The sequence below is a fragment of the Girardinichthys multiradiatus genome, chromosome 11, assembly GCF_021462225.1.
Source record: "Girardinichthys multiradiatus isolate DD_20200921_A chromosome 11, DD_fGirMul_XY1, whole genome shotgun sequence".
Classification (NCBI taxonomy): domain Eukaryota; kingdom Metazoa; phylum Chordata; class Actinopteri; order Cyprinodontiformes; family Goodeidae; genus Girardinichthys; species Girardinichthys multiradiatus.
In genome coordinates, this window is record NC_061804.1 from 40,641,188 (window position 1) to 40,659,197 (window position 18,010).

At 40.1% G+C, this 18,010-nt stretch overlaps 1 protein-coding gene across 5 annotated transcripts in view; it reads left to right on the top strand.

The window, feature by feature from the left end:
• Nucleotides 1–18,010, top strand: part of usp25 (ubiquitin specific peptidase 25) — a 44,937-nt gene that overhangs the window by 4,145 nt on the left and 22,782 nt on the right. For all 5 annotated transcript variants that reach the window (XM_047378708.1, XM_047378710.1, XM_047378706.1 and 2 more), the window contains exons 2-13: nucleotides 1,390–1,467; nucleotides 1,721–1,865; nucleotides 1,980–2,103; nucleotides 3,616–3,778; nucleotides 9,255–9,341; nucleotides 10,632–10,769; nucleotides 11,890–11,966; nucleotides 13,514–13,587; nucleotides 15,219–15,370; nucleotides 17,143–17,270; nucleotides 17,362–17,457; nucleotides 17,653–17,817. In XM_047378708.1, coding sequence (XP_047234664.1) covers nucleotides 1,390–1,467; nucleotides 1,721–1,865; nucleotides 1,980–2,103; nucleotides 3,616–3,778; nucleotides 9,255–9,341; nucleotides 10,632–10,769; nucleotides 11,890–11,966; nucleotides 13,514–13,587; nucleotides 15,219–15,370; nucleotides 17,143–17,270; nucleotides 17,362–17,457; nucleotides 17,653–17,817 — 1,427 coding nt within the window. The remainder of the gene's footprint in view (nucleotides 1–1,389; nucleotides 1,468–1,720; nucleotides 1,866–1,979; nucleotides 2,104–3,615; nucleotides 3,779–9,254; nucleotides 9,342–10,631; nucleotides 10,770–11,889; nucleotides 11,967–13,513; nucleotides 13,588–15,218; nucleotides 15,371–17,142; nucleotides 17,271–17,361; nucleotides 17,458–17,652; nucleotides 17,818–18,010) is intronic.

Genomic DNA, 18,010 nt, shown 5'->3' on the forward strand with positions numbered 1-18,010 from the left:
TGTTGAAACATTCAGTGTTTACATTGGGTTTTAATGAAGCAGAAGTTTCACATTTTTGGCTAGATGGAGTTTAAAACACATTTTAGAGCTGATTTTCTTTCAGCTGCTGTCACTTGCTTTCATGTTTGTTACCAAACGTCCCCCTTCCTGTGGAACATGAGCAGGTATTTTCAAAGGTAGTTGAAAAATTTGCTGCTTGTTAAATACCTTTGACAGTATATTTACCACAGCAAACAAAGCCAACAAAAACACCCCAATGTGGCAACCTCAGCTGTAGGAGGAAAATTTATTTATTTCAACTTTCACAAGACAGATAGGCGGTAGGACTCGGCCCAGTATCTGTTGTTGTTGTTTTGAATTCACAATTTGCAGGTCAGTAATTTAATCCTCCTTTTGGGTCGTGTCTCAGTGTAGTAGGGACCCTCATCTGACACAGTTGTTGGCATATCGGATGTCAGGAGTATCACTATATCAATTTAGATTCACCATTCACATAGATGTGATTCACTGCAACGTCTGGGGTATTTGATGCATCAAACGCATAAAATAGGCAACAAATGTGTTTTGAGAGGTTTAGGCGGTTAAAAGTGATGGCAGACAAGTTAAACAATAGCATGACATTGATTCTGTCTACTAATTTTAAACATTCTATTAAAAAATACTAAAGGAAAGGGACTAAAATGTTGACACTTCTGCCTGCCTCCACTGAAGGCCTCGTTCCTTTAAAGATTTTCTATATATCTTTGCAAATCAATGATGAGTAGCTACACGATATAATTATTTGCCTTGCCTGGCATGATATTTGAGCGCCTAAAACTGACAGAAGACTGATCATTTTCAGCTTTTTCTTTTCACCAACCAGCCCAGAAGCTTACTTGAACCTCATTCATCCATAGCGTTTAGTCTTCCACTCAAAGTGGGAGCAGCCATATGTAGGAGAAAGAAGTAAAATGATATAAAATCCATGTATTGGATGTTTCTCTGTAAGGTGAACAGAAACCGAAGAGATCACTGGGGTTCACCGCTGGTTCATTTCATCACCAGTGGAAACGGTTCTGAATAGAATGCCTTTTGGTAACAGCAAAGAGTTCTAGTCAGGCAGTGTTGAACATAGGATGTAAGGACTGAATGAGTTTTGTGTGAACTCGCTGCAATCACAGACTGTAATGAATATTCCTGTCTTTAGAGATTTTCTATAAAAGCACCCATTGCTACCAGCTGGCGTTTTGCTCTTACTGTTTTTACAGTTTGCTGCCTTTCTCTCCTACTTTGTGAAGCTTTGGTCTGTTCCTTTTGTTTTCCATTTTTAAACTGAAAAATTGAACCAAATAACTCGACTGAGCTTTGCCTGGAACTGCATTTTAATCATTTTCTGTTCTCTCTCAATAGCACCAGCAGACACTACTAAACCAGCTGAGAGAGGTCACAGGCACCACAGACATTCAGCTTCTTCAGCAGGCCCTGCAGGTACAGCCTAAAACTAAGGCCATCTCTGTTCACTAACCCAGTTCTCCTGAGGAATCCTGTCTATTTCCTAACCCTATGTGTGTAAATCTGTGGGTAAAAGTTTCCCCTGCTTATAGTATGCAACTAAAATGACACACATCCCTTGTCAGGCAAAACCTTTTGCAGTTTGTATTTGATTGAACATAAAAAAGGCTGTGAGATGCCCTTTATTTTGCCTGCATCACGTTGATTTTCCAGTTCAACTTTCCTGCAGGTGAGCAATGGAGATTTGGCTGAAGCTGTCGCGTTTTTAACGGAGAAGAATGCAAAGGTTACTCAGCAAGATGAGACTACCTACTACCAGACTTCCCAGGTGGCCAGCGACAGATATATCAGTGTTGGCAGCCAGGCAGACACAAGTGAGCAAATTACCTCCCAGTGGGATGGCACAAAGTTTTTATTTTGATCACAACATGCACAGGTTTGGCAGGTCATGAAATGTGTATTAAAGCCTTTTGTTGTTGCTGCTGCAGATGTTATTGACCTGACAGGGGATGATAAAGATGACCTGCAGAGGGCGATTGCCCTCAGTCTGGAGGAGTCCAACAGGGCCTTTAGGGAGACTGGGATCACTGATGAGGAGCAGGCCATCAGCAGGTGAGCTCAGGAGAGGTTCTATACAGTTATCAGTAAAATCCTCAGAGTGGTGGGAGGCTAGCATCCTGTCAGTTCTGGTCCCATTTTGGCCGATTTTAGATACATAAAACAACATGAACGCAAACTGTTTACATCTGTGGAATACAATATCATAATAGTGGATTTGAAAGTCTTCACTTTCACAAGAAACCATTGTTTAGTTTCTGTTTCTCCAGCTTCAATACATGTATATTAATATGTGATTTACATTGGTTGACACTGCTGACTGTTATCACTTCACCTTATTAGACCTGATTCATCAGTTCATTCTAAGTCAGAAGAGGGGTAAACTCTCAGATTTTGTGAAAGGTGGTCAGTTGTGCAGCAGCATTAAAGACTCAACTCTGATTTTATTTTATTTTTGCTGAGACCCACATTTTTTTAATTTATTATTTTAATGTGGGTGTTTACACAATAATTGTAATGCAGCAGCCATCACACTCCAGTCTACGGTCCTGAAGTGACCCACATGGGCAAAAGAAGATGTGATGATGCATGCAGCACTGTGTTTTCACAGAAGTAAACATGGATGCTGCACACATCAGTGTGTGAAGTTTCTGTGCAATCAGAGCTGACAAGATAATGGCTACTTCAACCAGGGGCTTATGCTTTTTAGTGTATGGAGATACTGACGTTTTGAAACCTTTACTTGAAGGAAACTGAATAGGAAGCTGCATAGTAGTATTATTAGCTTGCTGCACATCTAAGAAACCTTGTTATGCAGGTTGATTGAACATAGAAATGCATCTGAAACCTGCAAGCCTGCAATTATTCAATAGAGCAGCAGTCACAAGGTCAGCCATGCATGTTTCATCCATTGTTTGCATTTGATCTTGCTGCTTCCCACCTCCTTCAATGCAAAATTGTGAGTGACACACCCAAAGACAAAGTCCCATGATGTGTGACAGGCATTCAGACTGAAACTGCTTTGAAAAACATCTAAAAGGTACCGACATATGTGGCCTGGCCTTGATTTAATTCTCCTTGGCAGATTGATCAGGTGGATTGATTCAGCTGGCAGGGACAACCAGAGTAATTCCACGTCGTAACATAGCCGTTAGTGGCCAGGGAAAACCGCCACAAATTTAACTGTCTCAGGTGTAGACTGTTAAGGTTGGCAAACATGGTGTAGTATTCCACTGATAGGAACATGTTCAGTTTGAAATGTTGCATTTCTAAAATGAGCTGAAAGGAGGATATGTGTGACCAGATATTAGCCTTAAACCGCTTGGAGAATTTCTTCACTTTGTCTCCACCAGGTAAGAGAACTGTTGATAACGTCACAGAGCTTCACTTCAAAAATCCAATCTATCCCTTTTAATAATAAACTGTACAAACCGTTACCAAAAGCTCTTTTGTATCAAAATATACAGAAACAGAAAATGTGTCTCATCTGTCTATTAAACCTGAGATCATTTGTTACCTTTTTATATGTTCAGTGTTTCCATTTTTTCCTTTTTTCTGTTCTTGCAGGGTTTTGGAGGCCAGTATAGCAGAGAACAAGGCAAGTCTAAAGCGTACTCACACAGAGGTATGGAGCGATTCACCCAACCCACATGACAGGAAGAGGATAGACAACTGCCCAGTGGGTCTAAAAAATGTTGGCAATACCTGCTGGTTTAGTGCTGTCATACAGGTAAGCACATACAATGCATCATCATCACAGTATAAGGGTGTGCAATATTAATATCTCAAAAGAGTCCTTGGAATGCAATATTGATGACTGATATCTTCCAAGTGGGAGGAATTTACATTCTGCATGGCAGTCATTTTTTTTAGCTTGTTGCATGAATGTTAGGTAGTGGTGGAGGTATCTCAAATACTAGTTGTATTATAAAATATCACAATGCATTCATGCCCTGTATACCAGTAATATATTTGGTGATGCAGAAAATGTTTTATCCAGGCCTTAAGATGTTCTGGTAACATCATAAGAAACTACTAAGTTGTTTGTCATCCTACTATTTTCCTACATCGCCCAGTGCTAGTAAAGACCAACTGAGTCAAATCTGCTGTTTGTTTCTTGTTTCTGATGAGTCTAAATTGTCAACCGTCCTTAAATCAGACCGGGTAATTTAGGTTTCATTCATTTGCTAAATTTGCTAAAATGTGTTTTCCCTTTTTGGGAACCATTGCTTTCAAGTTTAGAAGTAATTTAATGACCACAGTTTGGTAGATGTCAGTGTTGGAGTTTTCACATTGGAAGTAATGTTAATCAGAAACAAAGAAACATTTGTGTTTTGTTTCTTAGTCCTGTTTGATGTATTCATGTTTAATTCCATGCAGTTATAATGAGTTAGAAACCGTGTGTATTGGAGTGGACTCATGTCAGCTGTTAATCCGAGGAAGCTTAATCACAGCTCATGTGTTGCTGGACTTGGTGGTAAAATGTGACCTGAGCTGAAATATGCTGAATGAACATTGGATATACCGTCACATGATGCTTGGCTTTTGCCTGTAATGTCATCCATACAGCTAAGAAGACAGCACTGCTTAAGCCTGCTCAGTTTCAAGTAAACAACTTTGTTTTTTTCCTGAGGGAGAAAAAGTCCCAATCTTTCAAAGACGAGCATTCCTTTCCCCTAATAATAGAAGACTGTAATTTAGCTCGAGGTACAAGTAGCTGTTACTGTTATCTCGGGTGTCAAAGGTTCAAAATCCTCAATATGTGCTATGTATAGTTTTATATCAGATGTTTTAATTACAAGGTTTAACTACAAGGTTTCAACATCTCTTAGTCACTGTACCCAAATTTTTTTCAGCATTAGTAAAAATAAATACAATTCCCATGGGTCTGCTAAACTGAGGGTGTATTCACACCTGCCACTTTTGGTCCGCTTTAAACGGACCAGAGTTCTTGGTCCCCTTGGTCCGGACCTTTTGTGCAGGTGTGAATACACTCAAGCGAACCCTGGTCCGGACCAAACAACCGGACCGAGACCCACTTTTTGAGGGGCTCTCGGTCCGCTTCCAAACGGACTCTGGTGCGGTTCGCTTATGGTCTGAATACAAACCGGCCTCGATCCGAAGCAACTACAAAAGCGTACGTCTCTTTGGACATAAAAGGCCACCGTAGCCGGTAGCAAAGGTGTGTGTTGTAAGGTAATCATACCCGATAAGCTGTGTGTTGCTTAGCAACACTACTGGCTTGTTGTGGGACAAGGCACGTAGAGAACGTCAGCGTTCAGCACGCATTCTCCGACGGGGTTCCAACATTATAAATGGAACGTCTCAAAGTCTGTGTTGAATGAGCTGCTCTTCACCTCACAATAATATTGAAGCTGTAATAACGTCACAATTATGCAGAACAGAGGTGCTGCACGCAGCACGTCTACAGATGTTTTCCTAAATGTCCGGATATGTGTTCTGTCCCGCCCCCGTCATTTCTGTCCAATGGGAACAATGATCGTCACCCACGTGGCTTTGTTTACAAGTAATAGTTCTCTTGCAAAAAGTACAATGTGAAAACAAACCGCACCAAATGAAAAAAATAAAGTTCGCTTTTGGTCCGGACCAAACAAGCGGACCAAAAGACTTTCCTGGTGTGAATACACCCTGAAAATTCCATAAAATCAAACTCTGCGGTCAAAAGTGAGGCGTTTCGTGCTCTAAAATCCTTGTCCGTGTTATTGCCATGGATGATACAAATCTTCCTCATAAAGGCCAAAATTGTAACTTCTTCTGTGAAACTTTGGAGCTTCACCAGTCCAGACAGCAGCATCTCTCCTCTGCTTCTCCTGCCACACCCCCTCACATCAGAACCACTGAGCCTTCTTTTATAAGTTCTGGCTGGCCTGTGGTCCAAATAATTATCCAAGACATTCTTGCATATACATTAATGGAAACATTAGCATTTATTTATGTTATTATTTTCTATTTATTTTTTATCATTCTACGCAGATTACTTTAATGTGACAATGTAACACAGTAACGTTAACGGCAGCACAGCGCACTACACTTACGGCTGGAGGTGGGGCTTCAGCCGCCATAGCTTCGGTCGTCACTGGAAACCCAACAGTTACAATACCGACTGGAGAGACCCACACTGGCTAAAACAAGCCAGAGGAAAAGGGGCATATGTGGTTAAATGAACTATGGCTCAGGTTGTAGGGGTTTGTCTTGTAAACGAAGAGTTGCCAGTTTGAACTCCTGCTCCGTCCATCTCGGTCGTTAGCTTATGTTCGAGTCACATTAGATTATATCAACATTTAAAAGTCCCTATTAAATATCAGTAGTGTGTTCCAAGTGTCAGTCTTCTCTCTCTCACTATTCAGTGCTATTATTCACAAGCCACTGGTTAGTTAGAGTAACTCATTAAACTTTTAATTAATCAACACCCCAGTTGGTAAAAACCCTAAAAATAACTGGAATGATCAAACCCCGGTGTCAAGGAGTAGCAGAAGTTAATTCAACAGATTTAAGACAAGTTCACAAGTCATTTCCAAGCCTCAAGTCTCACATGCCTGCCATGTCCAGTCTGCCGCAGAACTGATGTCCTCCTTACACCTAATTTAGTACATGAACATTTAGTACCTTTTTGTCTTTTTCAAAACATTCAGTTTAACAAATAAAGACCACTTACTGATGTGTATTATTTTACTTATTAATTAAGATATTAGATTACCTCCAGTAAAAATTGAAATCTGCATAGGTTAACATCAAACAGGAAAAGCTTTTAATTTGAAGAACCGGAATGTCCTACTGCAAACATGAACAAGTTTTTATGAGCCATTAATGGCCGACGATATGCAAACAGCTATGGTTAATAAAAAAATGAAACGTCTTTAACAAGAGGACATGCACATCTGTTAGAGCTGAGCTATGTGAAGCCATATGTGCTGTTCTTTTTGTTACCATGGCAACCACTCAACTTTATATATAATGGTAACTCCAAGTGGACAATGTTATCATTTCCTGAGTCCCAGATGTGTCTCTAGACCATGATTCATGTCCAAAGTCTTAGATTTTTGTGAAAGACACGCAGACACGTTAAGGATACAGACTTGCATTGCTGCAGTGGAATCATTTGACTTCTGATCAGCTAATCAGGTCCACTATTCACGTCCTGGAATAAATCAATAACTGTGTTTTTGAAACATGGTTCAAGCTACAGTAATTGGCTATGGCAAAATATCTGCTGCAGCAGAGAGAAAATCTATGAAATGTGTTGGAGCACCTTCTGGTTCCATCTAATTATTTATCTATGCTTTTAACTGCTTCTATCCACCACTGCTTAGTGTACCACAATGCATTGTGTTTGGTAGTCAGATGGGTTTTTTAGAGAAAGATGGCACATGATTAAAGTACATTTACAAAGACTTATCTGTCAAACAGCAGTGATGCTATAGAAGACTGTGTTCTCAGGATTGTCTGACACTGGTTGAACATCATCACATGCAATGTGCAGAGGACTATGTTGTCCTGGAAACGAAACACAAACAAATTCCCAGTAGCTGCATTTCGATAGACCATCAAATTGCGCAAATTGTAATTCCGAAAATAAAGTTGCTTAATGGAAACACGGTAATTTTCGGAAAAATATCAATTTTTCGCTAAAACGTTTTTGTGCTAGGTAGGATGAGGTGGTTTTTTTTTTTTGCCACATCGAAATTGGTGTATTTCGCAAAACTGACATGGAAACGCTTTTTTTCCGCATCACACGAGACACGTGATCAACAACCGGATGGTGCTACTGGCAAAGAAGACGAAGGAGACAACAGGAAGTAGTAGGAGGATGATGTTATTGCGTAAACAAACTTATTCACATGTGATTTAAATTTCATTTCTTATTTAATGGAAACACCGCAATTGCACAAAATTGTTTTTTGAACCTATGCAGAATATCAACAAAGTTTTGTGCATGTTTTAATGATAACGCAGCTAGTGAGATTTCAACCAGAAACCTTCTTGCTAATTGCTGTGCTACCTGTGATCAGTAAGCCCTCTGCAATTCAGATGGCTTACTGAATCGCATGCTCCTTAATCAGAGGTGTGCATGTCTATAAATACAAGTTTAGTACTGGGCATGGACCAGTAAGTAGTTGGAGTTCAACATCATAACTTCAGCCGGACAGTCAGTATCTGTCTATTTTTATTTAAAAAATATTTACAACACTGTACCTACATATTTCTGTTGAAAACTGCTGATACCACCAGCTGGGTGTGGAAGTGGGTTTGACATTAAGTCACAAAAAAACACCTCAGACTTAACTTGGACTCGTGGTTTTCACCAAATGAAGTCTGTATTAAATGACTTTGGAAACAAAATAAACATTCCTGCATGGTGGCGCAGTTGGCAGCTCTGTTGCCTTGCAGCAAGAAGGTCCTTGGTTTGACTCCCGGCTGGGGGTCTTTCTGCATGGCGTTTGCATGCTTCCTCACACAGTCCAAAAACGTGACTGTTATGTTCATTGGTCTTTCGACATTGCGCTTAGGTGTGAATGGGTGTGTGCATGGTTGTTTGTCCTGTATGTCTCTGTGTTGCCCTGCGATGGACTGGCGACCTCTCGCCCGTAGCCTGCTGGAGATAGGCACCAGCTTCTCCGCGACCCACTATGGAATCGGCGGTATAGAAGATGAATGAATGAGTGAACATACCTTCTCCCACTGCCAAGTGTGCAAAAAAGCAAAAGAATTTCCTATTCTGTTCATTTAGAAGTTTAACACTTTAAATGGTAACCGTTAATGTATGTAAACGATGTAAATTTAATAATTAATGATAGAAAATTAATTATTAAATGTTCATGTGATCACTTAGGCTCAAGGACAGATATTAGAGCTTTAGAATCCCAACCTACAGTGATGTAAGGTTAGAGGTCACCTAGATGTTGCAGATTTAAAGAGAAAAGTTTATTTTTAGTCATTAGAGACTTGAGACTTGACTTGGACGTGGAAAAAATGGACTTATGAACATCTGATATAAAGTCACATGTTGTAAAAGTTCTTCTGCCAGTCACTTGTGTATACAGAAGACCATTTTCATCAGTTTTTTTAATCGGAGACAAAGCCAGTAGCATTAAATCCTTAGTTCTACTGCTAACAATATTTCATGTGGAATGTTTCTAATATAGTTTTATTATTATATTTGTTTATTATTTCTTTTTGCTCTCAAGTCGCTGTTCAACCTGTTGGAGTTCCAGAGGTTGGTTCTCAACTACTCACCTCCCGCCAGAGTCCTCGATCTTCCTCGCAACCAGAAGGTATGTGGAAATGTGGAAGTAAAGCTGCACTAACATCAGTGTGAGCCGTCTTCTAAGGTTTGTTGTGTCATCTTGATGTGATGCATCTTGTTTTATCACAGAAACTGTTCTGTGGCTAGCACTGCTCAGGCTTTGCCTTTAGAGAGCAGTGCCAGGATTCAGAATCTGTGTGACTCTCAGTGCTAGTAAGAGATGTTAGATGAACCTCTCATATCAGTGTGTCCATGGTGGAACAGATTTTGGATTAGAGTAAATTAATTTAACCACACACTCAGTGTCATTGGACTCTCTGAGTACTTCTGTTTTCCCATCTTGGCTCTAAAGAACACTTCTTTTGTGTCAGCAGCATCTGCTGCTGATCTCTTCTAATCCTCTGCTATGAAAGTGTGATTTGGTGCTGACCTCGTTTCATCTCAACACCCTTGATTTTGATCACTAACCCTTTACTTGCGTGTGAGATGACTGGAGATTATAATCTTAGTACACTAGAGCTGCTTGGTTTGCTTTAAACGGACCAGTTTGCTTTCTTAGATAGTCTGCCTTATTTATTAATGTCATTTTAGTCATAGTTGTATGACTAGAGTGTCATTTAGTTTTAGCTGCATTTTAGTCACCTGTAGTCATTCTAGTTTTAGTCGACTAAAATATGTCTCAGAGGAATGCTTTTTTTAATGGTCTCCTGCTTCTTTAAGGAACATTTAAATCCATACAGTTGTGTTCTCTGCATCTGTCGCCTCAGCCGTATGTCCACAGAGCAACGTCCTGGATAGCTGGCTGTATCCCCTGCTGCTCATACTCATACTCACTAGGGTGTTGTGATGGCACCCCAAGGCAGCAGCTGTTGTTACTGTATGAAGGTCATGCAGGTTGGTTGACTTTCAGAAGAGCAGTGCGAAAGTGAACCAGCTGATGGTGTCAAATGTTTCGGCATTCCCCACCCAATCCAACTGAGTCCCCTGACTATCCTTATATGAAAGCACCCCTGTTCTCTGGTGCTTTGATACCTACATAAAGGTATGCATCTATAAGTTGAAGTCCATTAGTTTCAACAGTTACAGGTGACCTGCTGCCTTATAGTTTAAGCCTTTCAAGAAGAAAATAACAGCAAGGTCATAAGTCTGTCAGATATCATTACCACATAACGTCTGATCACGGTACATGATTTAAAAGCATCACTTTTGTGAAGAAAAGTTTCCCTTATCTTGCAGTTAATCATCGCATACCATTAGTTTTATACTTCTTATGAGATTGAAGATGTTAAGTGATTATTCGTGTTTATGTTACAACTAGGAGCACAGAAATCTGCCCTTCATGCAAGAACTGAGGAACCTGTTCTCACTCATGGTGGGGTCCAAGAGGAAATATGTGGATCCGTCTCGGGCTGTTGAGATCCTCAAAGACGCCTTCAAATCCAGTGAGTCACAGCAGGTAAGCCTCTTTCTGCAACAAGCTGCTCACCATAGCTACATGTTGTCCAGCTGCCAAGTCAGAGATCAGGTTGTTACTGCTGCGTCTTCTGTTGATTTAAATGAACAGGAGCAACAAGTTTAAAAGAAACTTGACTACAGTCTGATTTCAGATCAGATATTCTGAGCTGCACAAGAAACCAATTCAAATTTTTTTTGTGGGTTTGTGTTACTTTTTATTTTGTTGTAGAGTGTTAGAGAAGATTTAACCCTGAACTTTCCCACATTTTTCCATGTTTTAACTCTTTTTATTCTGATCCCCCTAAATAAAATCCGCTCCAACCAATTCCATTTATTTTATTCATGTGGAACCAATTCACAACAAATGTTTTCTCAAGGCACTTTATAAGACAAATGAATCTGATTTATAAACAGAAATATGTAATCAAATTAGGCCAAACTTATAGAGAGGGTCAAATTACATACATTCCAATTTGATCCTATTTATTTTACAATACTCTCAAGTTCAGTTTATCATACCAGTTGCTAAAAAAGCTTGTCCATCCAAGGAAGTCATTGCCTTTACAGCCAATCACCATCCTGCATGGACATGTGGTAACAGTGGAAAGAAACATATTTCTCTAAACCTTAAAGCTTGACTGCTTCATTTCTTTGTGCTCCTCTAATGGAGCAAAACATTTAACCTCTTTAATCTACACACTATTAATCTTCCTCCCCACATCAACCCCTGTGAACTCCTACGGTACTTTCCATCATTGAATCTGACAAACATATGTTAAATGCGCTTAACTATTCATTTTTCCTCCTTACATAAGCCAGTATTTTTGCAGAGGCTAAGTGAGGTCAGCCTTCTGGCCTCTGCTCATCAGTCTTGTCTCTCCACTGTGTATTAGCCAGGTTGGATAGGCGCTGACCCGAATTACTGGGTGCAACTGACGACTATGAGAGCATGGCATCAGGGAATGCAGGTTAACCGTGTAGTTCACCAGTCTGTGAGCTCCTTGTTAAAGACGGCAAAACGTTTTGGTTTTATCTTTAGTTGCTGGGATGTTCTGTAGTGGAGGCCTACATGTTGTAGAGGAAATACTGGAAATGTTTACCCATGTCTGTGTGTTTAACAGCAGGATGTAAGCGAGTTCACCCACAAGCTGCTTGACTGGCTGGAGGATGCCTTCCAGATGAAGGCAGAAGAAGACAGGTAACCTGACCTCACTGTGTGGGAGGATGTTCTGAAAGAATGCTTGGCCTGGGAGGATCTGCAGTATCTTCCAAAAGCATTCATACTGTCTGAGCCTTTTCACATGTTGTCACATTATAACCACAACCTTCATTTTATTTTATCAGGACTTTTTGTGATGGACCTCTGCAGAGTAGTTTGTGATGTAGAAGAAGAAAGTTTTACAGATTAAGATCTCTGAAATGAGGCATATATTTACATTTGACCCACTTTATTTTACCAATAACAGACCAGTGCAACCACTTGTCTCTACCCGTGTGCAGTTTAATCTCTCTGTTAAATTTATAGATTTAACTGTTCTGTAAAAGCCTCAGAGGTTTATTAGAAAAAAAGACATGAAAGAAGGTGCTCTAGCCAAATGAGACCAAAATTGAACTTTTTCAGAACGAACCCAGCATGTCACCATCTCCACTATGAAACACGGTGGTGGCAGCATCCTGCTTTACGGATGCTTTATCTAAGATGGATCATGGAGTTAAATACAGGTCAGTCCTGGTATCCTTAACTTGTCCAGCAGGGCAACCCTAAACATGAAGCCAGAGCTACAATAGGATGGTTTACATCAAAGTCCAGTCAAAGTCACAACCTAAATCAGGTCGAGAAAGTGTAGATAGTTAAAACTTGATGCTTTACATCTAATCTAACTAAGCCTGAGCTAAAAACTGTGTATCGTTTTCTTTCTGCTCTCAGTAGGCAGTACTTTCTGTTGGTCTATCACTTAAAATCCAAGTCTAATACATAGAGATTGGGGATATAAAGTGACAAACTCACAGCATTATAACAATTTGTGTATCAGTCAGACTGTTGCCTTTCATGCCATGGTTAGAAAAAACAATGAGCTAAGCTAGAATTCAGAATGCTTCTCCTGTCACCAGTTTTAATCAAAAAGGAAACAAATGCCAAAGAAAAACAAGAGCGGAGTAAGAAAATTGGCCCTGATTTTGCTACAATAGTGATGTAATAGTTCTGTGTTACTCACCAGTAGATCCCAAATGTACATTTAAAAGAAATCTAGATATCTTTCGTGCTTAACTCAGACTGTCCTTGGCTGAATATAATGACCTAAACTAAGTAGCTCAATTAAGTGTTAAAAGAACACAGCAACAAAGAAAAAAGTTCACCTTGAGAGCCAGCTTGACTTGAGCGTAATAGCAGGAGATAAGACTCCCACACATGCTTTGCTGAGTTATCTTTTCCTCCTTTCATTCTAAGTATTAAACAATAAATTCCTCTTCCTGAAGCTGCATTTGGAACGCTGTTGTTGCTATAGAGAGAGATTTGTATGTATTTCAAAAACCACACATAATTTAGTAGCTTAGGTCTGTCACTAACCAGAGCTACTTCACATTGTTTTGCTTGACATTTCATTTTGAACAAGGAAGTAAAAACGTCTGCCCTTCTTTTGCAGATGACCGGTTTTCTTTTTACCTCAGCTATACTTAATGGTGAGGCGTGGTGGAAAATTGATACTCTGGCTTGTATTTTATAAGATGATGTTTCTTTTACAGTGTGGGAGAGAAGCCAAAGAACCCAATGGTGGAACTCTTCTACGGCCGCTTCCTTGCTGTGGGTGTGTTAGAAGGTGAGATAAAGTGTTTTAATTTAAAATAAAGTAGAGAAAATTAGGCTTGGTGCTTTAAGAATCCCTGATAAATAATGGTGGTGTCTGATGTCAACATCCACAAAGCAAGCCAGTACTTGCCCTTTATAATGAAAGGTGACCTTGTCTTAATGAGATGTGCTCCATGTAAAACAGCAGAGCAGTTACATTGATTGTAGAAGTCCTTGATGGCTGATTGACATTGTGTTTATTATGCACGACAGTACTGGCCCAGAGCCACCTAAAGCTGGATCTGTGGACTCTGCTGCTTATAAAATGTCCTTTAGCGCCTCATCTGTATGTCTGCTAGCATGTTGTGGTAGACCAGGGACTGTCATTAGTAATTGGTGCAAAGGTGTTAGTGCAGCTTTTTAAGTAGTCTTAATGACTGAGTGACTGCTGAACAAGAAAAATGACCACATGATTCACTTTTCATTCACCAGCACGGTCAAACATGTGATACATGTTTCACAATATTAATAGAAATACAAAACTTCAGTGATAGCTGTTTTTGGGTCAATCCTAAAACGAAACATCATATTATTAGTGTTAAGCATAGTTCCTTTTAAAAGTATCATTATTAGGGCTCGTTCCTATCTTAAAGAAGAGGGGGACTTCTTTCAGCTCATGGCTGGACTTTGTTTTGAAGTTTCCCAGGTAAACACCCTGGTACAGTCACCCAGCAGTGTCCCATTTTAAACAGGCAACAAACAAGTTGCTCTGAAAAGCCTGAGCTCATACAGACAAAGGAAATATTAGGAGGTTTTGTGCATGGATCTAAGAATTCATTTCCAAAAGTTTTAGCGGTGTTTTAAAGTTTGTGGAAAAACAGTCAGACCAGTTCTTTGGAATCACAACTTCAAATGTGCAGTTAGAACCGTGTTCATTTTTGACTGTTTTTTTAGGCATTACCTCCTCAGCAGACATTAAGTGCTGCAGAAGCCTGTTAATCACCCATTTATATGAGTCAGTTGTGAGGCAGCAGGGAAACACCTAAAACATGGAGGAGAGCAGGCCCTGAGGACCAGGGTTGAGAAACAATGCTCTATATCAAGGTGTTAATAATTATCAAGCAGCTTTTATTCCTCAGGTAAAATGAGCCAAAAAGGTTAGCTTGGTTAGCTTCTAAAGTGGTTCATTTTTCACCATCACTTGTCATTATCCCATTGTTACAGTAGCCCCTTTTAGAAAACAGTTCAGCAATAAATCTGCACCTCCTTCCCAGCCGTTTCTGTAGAACACCACCTGAGGCACTCACTGTGTGTGGCAGTACGTTTATATAAATGATGTTGGCGTTGTGGAGTCAGCAGGAAACAGCAGTGCTGTTTGTTATTATGGAACCCACTTCACATCCACTCACCAACCCGGCTGTGATTGGTGAGTCAGCTTGAGTCCACCCCCCACCCCCGTAGGGGCCCTGATTTTGGAGCTTGGTGAACTAATATTTGTGTCCAGATTACCGTTGATAATATCACGCAAAGGAAAGTCGGTGAAAATTTGCTCCCATGATATTTTGCCTCAACCTAATATTAATACAAAGTTAACATTGTAAAAGCTGTAATAACTTGATCCAGATGTTTAACCATTTGTCTCCTGTGTGTGGAATTCCACAGGTAAGAAATTCGAGAACACGGAGATGTTTGGTCAGTACCCCCTGCAGGTCAACGGCTTTAAGGACCTCCATGAATGTCTTGAGGCAGCAATGGTGGAGGGTGAGATCGAGTCCCTGCACTCAGCCGAAAACTCTGCCAGATCTGGTCAGGAGGTTAGTGCTGAAATGAGATGAACATAGTCATTCCTGCTTATCTGAGGGGCAACTTCTACATTTTTCTATTATAGTATAGTTCTCATCCTGTAATACACTATTTTGCAGCCTTTGGTGTCAGTTTATGTCTAGACTAACTAGTTACTGTTATGTTTCTTCTTTGTTCCAACAAACAGGATTTGTTTCACTGAACAACAGACACAGATCTTAATTGTTAATCAGCGTTATGAAACAAGATCCAACGGTTTGTTTTTGGAGCCCAGGAACTTGTTTGTTCTTGGGCTGAAAACTACATTTAACCATCCGAAACAGACTGTATCAGTTATGTTTAGGAGGTGTAGAAATGAATCACTGCACAGTCTCCAAAACCGAACATCTGAATTATTTGTCTTGATTGTTTCTCCGAGACCCTTGCTCTTTTGTGACACTTGTTCTATTTTGGATTTGCCCTCTGCTTTGCCGTAGCCTTCACTTCACTGTCCCATAAGAGCTGGGAACAGCTAATTATCAGGTCATGGTACAGATGGGTACAGGCCTGTGGAGGGATTGGGGAGGGGGCAGCATTAATGACAACTCTTTTGACATCATACAGGATCAGATGGTTTCTTGCAAAGGTGTTAGGTAAGATCATCACAGAAACGTGACTCACCAAAAACCTGAAATTTGTGATCCTGTGTGATATTTTTTTTTAAATCAAAAAAATGATTCTGCATTAAATAAGTGACAGTTTTAATGCAACATTTAGAAACAAGTAGAATGGCTTGTAAAAACTATAAATGTTTACATAATCAAGAACAACTCATTTCAATGAGAGAAGCTCCATTATCCAATGAAATACAGGGTTGAATACGAAGGAGAAAGGCATCCGATTACAGTAGGAAGGCTGAACTGATGCCAAACGTTTCTGAGATTCCAATAAAAAATGAAAAATAAAATAAAAAACACAACACGTGGTAATACACCTCTTACACCACTAGGTAGTGATCACATCCCATTGAAAACCATCCAGATTAAAAAGAACAACCTGGGCATGGCTAAAGCATTGCAGTACTAAATATTCTCCGTAACAGTTGTTGCTCCTGTTTTGTTGATGTCTGTCACTCTGCTGTCCACCATCAGATGTTTCCTCCGGGTCCCAGAATGCTGCCTCACAACTTATTTAAAAGGGGTCAGGGCTTGTCTCCATCTTCATGGAGCCTTAGATTGATACAAGAACTGGGCAGCGATCCAAAGACAGACTTCACTTCAACAAGAAATATTGTGGCATTTTATATTGCAAGATCACCCTTAGGTTTTTGAAAATAGTGTTTTCCTATTATAAACAAAGTCTGCATGAGGACAGGAGAAGCAAACACAACAGTTCTGTTTTCTCACTTTTGTAAAAAGTTCATGTTACAGTAGATAGAAGGTTAGACCCAGCAGGATTAGTCTGAACCAAGCTGTCCAGTGGATTGACACATTGGCACTTTTTTTAATCAACGGCAAAAAGCCAAGTATTAGTTTTGTTTGGAAATAATTTGCCATTTATTTTGAGTTGGATGAGTACAATGAGTTGATTAGTGCATTAGAATCAGTGGTGTCAAAAAAGGAGTAAAATGTGAAATAGTTCTTGTATTTATTTGGATCTTTTTGCCAAGTCCTGCCATTCGTTTCGGAGAATAAACACACTTAAATGGAAGCAAGTGGTTTTTGTATTTTGGGTATTGTATTTTATTTATTCTCTGTTATACAGCAGCAAAGTGATTTCATTTCAAGATAACATTTCCTTTCAGCACTGGTTCACAGAACTCCCTCCTGTGTTGACCTTTGAACTGTCAAGATTTGAGTTCAATCAAGCCCTAGGACGACCCGAGAAGATCCACAACAAGCTAGAGTTTCCCTCTATGCTCTATATGGACAGGTGATAGTGAAATGCTAATAATGGTCATTATTAAAGTGTTTACCGACATGTAGTGTAATTGTAAAAATTCCTACTGGTATGTGACCCACAGGTACATGGACAGAAACAGGGAAATAACCAGAATCAAGAGGGAGGAGATCAGAAGGCTGAAAGAGCATCTGACACTGCTGCAGCAGCGACTGGAGAGGTACACTGTCTCCGTAAAAACCTGTTGATCCTAGCTAAGGTCAGCAGAGCTCCTCCAGAAGGCAGTGGCTAGAAATTTCTCACTCTCACTGGAGCCTTTCGTCACCTGCCATATTGCCCTCTCCATTTATTTTCCCTCTCCCAGGTGCTTACCTCCAACTTGGTGACACAGACTCCTCACTCTGTTTCCTTTTAGATATTTGAGTTACGGTTCAGGCCCCAAGAGGTTTCCTCTGGCAGATGTCCTCCAGTATGCCATGGAGTTTGCCTCGAGTAAGCCTGTGTGTACCTCCCCAGTGGAAGACATAGACACATCAGTCCCCCCTGGTGGCACAACAGGACAACAGTTACCACCACCAAGGCAAGTTAAACCAAGTAAAACTTGCATTCTAAAAAAATTGTTTGAGAATTATCCATGGAGTAACTGGATGTATTTCACTTTAAAGAATACTCAAGGACAAGTAAAACAAGGAAAAGCATTTTAAGCAGGCACACTCAAAGATGACAGGGGGCTACAATGGTCTGGTTGCTACAACTGCATTGCCTTCTGCTGA